A 6,150-nucleotide genomic window follows, 5' to 3' on the forward strand; every position below is an offset into this window, starting at 1 on the left:
AAAAAAAAAAAAAAAAAGCCCATTAAAATGATGTATGACATAATCACATCTATTAAAGAACATATTGGCTGGGCACGGTGGCTCACGCCTGTAATCCCAGCACTTTGGGAGGCCAAAGTGGGCAGATCACAAGGTCAGGAGATTGAGACCATCCTGGCTAACACAAAGAAACCCCGTCTCTACTGAAAATACAAAAAATTAGATGGGTGTGGTGGCAGGCACCTGTAGTCCCAGCTACTGGGGAGGCTGAGGCAGGGGAATGGTGTGAACCCAGAAGGCAGAGCTTGCAGTGAGCCAAGATCATGCCACTGCACTCCAGCCTGGGTGACAGAGCGAGACTCTGTCTCAAAAAAAAAAAAAGAATATATTCCAGGCCAGGCGCAGAGGCTCACACCTGTAATCCCAGCACTTTGGGAGGCAGAGGCAGGCAGATCACGAGGTCAGGAGATCGAGACCATCCTGGCTAACACAGTGAAACCCCGTCTCTACTAAAATACAAAAAATTAGCAGGGCATGGTGGCAGGCACCTGTAGTCCCAGCTACTCGGGAGGCTGAGGCAGGAGAATGGCGTGAACCTGGGAGGCGGAGCTTGCAGTGAGCCGAGATTGCGCCACTGCACTCTAGACTGGGCGACAGAGCGAGACTCCATCTCATACACACACGCACACACACAAAAAGAATATATTCCAATATCAAATAGCAAATTCCAGCAATGCAAAAACGGCAATTACTTTTGCACTCACTTAATATTTTTCTTATTTTGTTATTGTAATGTTTGTGTTATTCCACAGGTTTTAAAGATACCATAAGAAGGTGTTTATTTTCTAAAATATACCCTAAGGTAATTAAGGAATCAATGTATATGGTTTTACATTTTTAGCCAGAAGTTAAAAGAGAAGAAATTACTGGCAAAGAAGATGAAACTTGAACAGAAGAAACAAGAAGGTGAGTGGTGCCCACTGTTCTTGGCTGTAGCCTCTTTCTTGGTGTTGGTCACAGCGGCTGAACTGTCGGGAAACACAGGGATGGAGAGTTTGGGCTGGTTGGCTGGCCACTGGAGAAATAACAGCTTTTTCATGTTAGCTAGAACCCATTGAATTGCAAGTACCAGAAAACCAAACTGGCTTAAGCAAAAAGATGCTGGCTCAAGTTAGGTCAAGGACAGACCTCCCTTCGGGCATGGCTGGTCAGGGAAATCAGTGACGTTATTGGTTATTAACATCTCCTCCTCTGTCCTGGTATCCCGTCCTCAGGCCGCTCACACTCCTTGTGGTTTTGAGGTGCCTGCAGCAGCTCTTGGGGCTACATCCCTCCTCAATATTGTCCAGGAGGGAAAATTGAGAGGATGCCTCAACTTTCCTTTTTTTTTTTTTTTGAGACAGAGTCTGGCTCTGTCTCCCAGGCTGGAGTGCAGTGGCCGGATCTCAGCTCACTGCAAGCTCCGTCTCCCGGGTTTTTACGCCATTCTCCTGCCTCAGCCTCCGGAGTAGCTGGGACTACAGGCGCCCGCCACCTCGCCCGGCTAGTTTTGTATTTTAGTAGAGACGGGGTTTCACTGTGTTAGCCAGGATGGTCTCGATCTCCTGACCTCGTGATCCGCCCATCTCGGCATCCCAAAGAACTTTCCTAGCCAGAAGTCTTTTTATGTCTTTCTCGCTCTGATTGAGTCACTTGTCAGATCAGGTAAGAATGCTTTTGACTACAAGCAAAAGAATGCAGCAACGAAGTGCCTAAACCATGAGGAGTTGGTGTTTTTTACAGGATGAGAAATCTGGTAGTAGGTGGCAGCGTGATGTGGCTCAGCAGTGTGGGCTGGCTCCCCCGCACATCCCTTGGCCTTTACCCCAAGGGTGTGAGGTGGCTGCCATGGCTTCTGGCACCATACCTGTGTTCAAAGCAGGAAGAAGGAAAGTAAGGTACTTATGTGATCTGCCCCTTTTATATTGGAGAGCAAAAGTTTCTCCAGAAGTGCCCAGAAGACATTACCTTAAATACTAGATCACTTTGCCATCCCTAGCTGCCATCAGGCTAGAGGAATAGAAAACAGAACTGTTGTAACCAATTCAAACCTGTCGTGATCCAGCACTGCAAGCTGAGTACATTGCCGCCCCAGCCAGATTCGAGGTACTATTAATAAGGAAGAGTCGGGGGCAGGGTTGGCTGTTAGGTCAGCATCCCACTGTGTTGCCAATCCTGCCGCCTCTGAACTCATCACAATGCTAGGGATGCTGTCCCCCATCCCTGGGAACTCATGGGCTGTGAATAAGGGAGGGGGCCCCAGCTGGAAAGGGCCAAGTATGCTAAGAGACCAAAAAATGACACTGTCCCCCACATGACTGAATTTGTGGCTATTCCCTGCTTGACTGGGTCTGCTTCCTGAGTGCATGATTGTGGTTTTTGGTTTTAGGGTGAAGTCAGACTTTCATTGATGTATTAAAATACAGTTGGACGGGGCATGGTGGCCCATGCCTGTAATCCCAGCTACTTGGGAGGCTGAGACAGGAGAATGACTTGAACCCAGGAGGCTGAGGTTGCAGTAAGCCAAGATTGCGCCATTGCACTCCAGCCTGGGCAACAAGAGCAAAACTCCATCTCAAAAAAATAAAACAGGCCGGGCACAGTGGTTCATGCCTGTAATCCCAACACTTTGGGAGGCCAAGGCAGGTGGATCACCTGAGGTCAGGAGTTCAAGACCAGCCTTGCCAACATGGTGAAACCCCATCTCTACTAAAAATACAAAAATTAGCTGGGCGTGATGACAGGCACCTGTAATCCCAGCTACTCGGGAGGCTGAGGCAGGAGAATTGCTTGAACCTGGGAGGCATAGGTTGCAGTGAGCCGAGATTGTGCCATTGCACTCCTGCCTGGGTGACAGGAGCGAAACTCTGTCTCAGAAATAAATAAAATAAAATATGATTGGCCACTTCTGAGAACCGCTCCTTATGAGTTGTAAATGTACTGTGTGACACATCAGGTATAGTTTTAGGTTGTTTCTCACCCTTTCCTAGAAATAATTATTTTAAACTGCTAAAATGTGACTGATAGGACCTTGTCCCTCAAATAAACTACCTCATCACTTTCCAGTCCACCGCAGCAGTAGATGGAAGTACTTGGCCCAAGGAGGAGGATTGGGCACAAAAGCTATTCTCACAATCTGTTGAGGGGGTATTGTAGCTTGGACCTATTATATTTGGAAATTTGAGACCACCCTGGGCAGCATAGCAAGACCCCATCTCTACAAACAATAAAAAATCAGCCGGGCATGGTGGTGCACACCTGTAGTCCCAGCTTTTTGGGAGGCTGGGGCAGGAGGATTGCTTGAACCTAGGAGTGCAATACTAGTCTGGGCAACATAGTAAGACCCCATCTCTACACAAAATTTTAAAAATTAGTCAGGTATGGTGGTGCACGCCTGTCGTCCTAGCTACTCTGGAGGCTGAGGTGGGAGAGTCGCCTGAGCCCAGGAGGTCAAGACTGCAGTGAGCCATGATTGTGCCACTGCACTACAGTCTGGGTGATAGAGCAAGATTCTGTCTCCAAACAACAACAACAACAAAAATATTTTAAAAAAAATAGGTCTCCTTTGCTGAGTAATTTGACCCTCCGTCCTCAGGGTTTGTTGGTTTTGCTGCTTATCATTGTCATTATTGCTGTTTGTGTGTTTAGTGACTTTCCTAACAAATTCCGTAAAACCTGTATTTGTTGTGTTTGGACTCCAAAGTCTCTGCCTGGTCAGCTTAGTTGGTCAGTGGAAGATGAGAGATTTCCTTGAATGTCTTGAACCACCAGTCTTTGGCAAAGACTGTCTCCCAGTCTTTGCCAAGGACCTCTGTGTGTGTGTTGGAATTTGCCTCCAACCCCCTGGCAGGCAGTCTGCAATTTGCTGTAGCTTTTACTTCCTGCTTGCACAGAGCCTCCAGGGCAGCAGAGGTGAGCAGTCAGGACCTTGGCTGCCTTTCTTGGGCATGTGCACTGCTCTGGTGGCTCTCTAGGGTCCCAGCTTTTCCTTTTAAGCTTTTTGGTCAGTTTCTTGTTTGTGTCAGTTGTTACTGCTGTGTTGGTTGGTGGGATGTTAAACAGTTGTCACTGATGGTTTTTGACAAATGCCCAGGGGAAAAAGCTGTTCATGTTGAGTGAGCTCAACTCAATGCTGATCAACGGAAGACAAGCCTTGCAGGTAGACGTTTCCAGGGAACTGCCAGACAGGTCAACTAGGGCCAGTGCCCTTGGAATGGAACTTCCAACAGCTCCTAAACCAGTCAGCCTCCTCCCATTTTTACAGCTACTGTGGCAGGGGGGGCTCTTGGTTTTCAAGGCTCCTTCAGATCTGGGGAGAGGGAGACGGGAAATTAAAACCCACAGAGCTCATGCTCTTAGTGAGGTTCAGGCATTTGAACAGTTCGAGGAGCATTTCCAGAATTCTGAAAAGTTGATTTTAAGGTATTTGCCAGTGTTCTGTTACCTTTATGGAGAAGCAGATTTTTGGAGGTCCTTACTCTGCCATTCATCCCTTTAGGTTTTAACTTTCAAACAGCACTGCATTTGAAGTGTGTTTCCTGTACGTCAAATGTTTGGGTCATGTTTTTAAATTCATTCTGACAGTCTGTCTCTTTCTTGATATGTTTGGATTCAAGGCTACCATTGTATTTGTTTTTCGTTTTCATTTTGTGTTTTGAAGCAAGGTCTCGCTTTGTCACCCAGGCTGGAGTGCAGCAGTGCAATCATGGCTCACAGCAGCCTCAAACTCCTGGTGGGCTCAAACAATCCTCCTACCTCAGCTTCTTGAGTAGCTGGGACTACAGGTGTGTACCACCATGCCTGGCTAATGCTAATGTGTTATTTTTTTGCAGAGATGGTGTCTCATTATGTTGCTCAGTCTTGTCTTGAACTCCTGGGCTCAAGTGATCCTTCCACCTCAGCCTCCCAAGTAGCTGGGACCACAGGCCTGTGCCACCACACTCAGGTAATTTTTGCATTTTTTATAGAAAATGGGTTTCTCTGTTTCGAACTCTTAAGCTCAAGTGATCTTCCCGCCTTGGCCTTCCAAAGTGCTGAGATTTCAGGCGTGAGCCACCATGTGAGGCTGTCGTGCCTTTTCTCTGGCTGCTTGCTTTCTTTTTTTTTTAAGATGGAGTCTTGCTCTATCACCCAGGCTGGATTGCAGTGGTGCAATCTTGGCTCACTGCAACCTCCACCTCTTGGGTTCAAGCAGTTCTCCTGCCTCAGCCTCCCTGATAACTGAAATTACAGGCGTGTACCACCATGCCCAGCTAATTTTTGTATTTTTGGTAGGGATGGGGTTTCACCATGTTAGCCAGTCTGATCTCGAATTCCTGACCTCAGGTGATGCCCCCACCTCAGCCTCCCAAAGTGCTGGGATTACAGATGTGAACCACCACACCTAACCTTAGTTCTATTTTTAATTTTTGGGTAATCACCATACTCTTTCATAGTGTCTGAACCATTTTATACTCCCACCAGTGCAAAAGGGCTGTAATGTCTCCACATCCTCACCAACACTTATTTTCTGTTTTTTGGGTTTTTTTGTTTTGTTTTTAGGTAACTATCCTAATGGATGTGAAGTAGTATCTCACTACAGTATTGATTTGCATGTCCCTAATGATTTGTGATGTTGGGCATCTTTGTTGTTATTGTTGTTTTGTTTGTTTTTGAGACAGAGTCTTGCTCTGTCACCCAGGCTGGAGTGCAGTGGCGCGATCTCGGGTCACTGCAACCCCTGCCTCCATCACGCCCGGCTAATTTTTTTTTTTTTTTTTTTTTTGAGATGGAGTCTCGCTCTGTCTCCCAGGCTGGAGTGCAGTGGCCAGATCTCAGCTCACTGCAAGCTCTGCCTTCCGGGTTTATGCCATTCTCCTGCCTCAGCCTCCCGAGTAGCTGGGACTACAGGCACCCACCACCTCGCCCGGCTCATTTTTTTGTGTTTTTTAGTAGAGACGGGGTTTCACTATGTTAGCCAGGATGGTCTTGATCTCCTGACCTCGTGATCCGCCCATCTTGGCCTCCCAAAGTGCTGGGATTACAGGCTCGAGCCACTGCGCCCAGCCAACGGCTAATTTTTGTATTTTTAGTAGAGACGGTGTTTCACCATGTTGACCACGCTAGTCTCAAACTCCACCCACCTCAGCCTTC

At 47.3% G+C, this 6,150-nt stretch overlaps 1 protein-coding gene across 1 annotated transcript in view; it reads left to right on the forward strand.

Moving 5' to 3' along the window:
• The window catches only part of PRKRIP1 (PRKR interacting protein 1), a 35,385-nt gene that overhangs the window by 13,241 nt on the left and 15,994 nt on the right, over positions 1-6,150 (forward strand). Inside the window, exon 5 of the mRNA XM_017857611.1 lies at positions 881-945. Within this exon, the coding sequence (XP_017713100.1) occupies positions 881-945 (65 nt within the window). The remainder of the gene's footprint in view (positions 1-880; positions 946-6,150) is intronic.

This window comes from Rhinopithecus bieti, unplaced genomic scaffold (genome assembly GCF_001698545.2).
Source record: "Rhinopithecus bieti isolate Rb0 unplaced genomic scaffold, ASM169854v2 scaffold_42772, whole genome shotgun sequence".
NCBI lineage: Eukaryota > Metazoa > Chordata > Mammalia > Primates > Cercopithecidae > Rhinopithecus > Rhinopithecus bieti.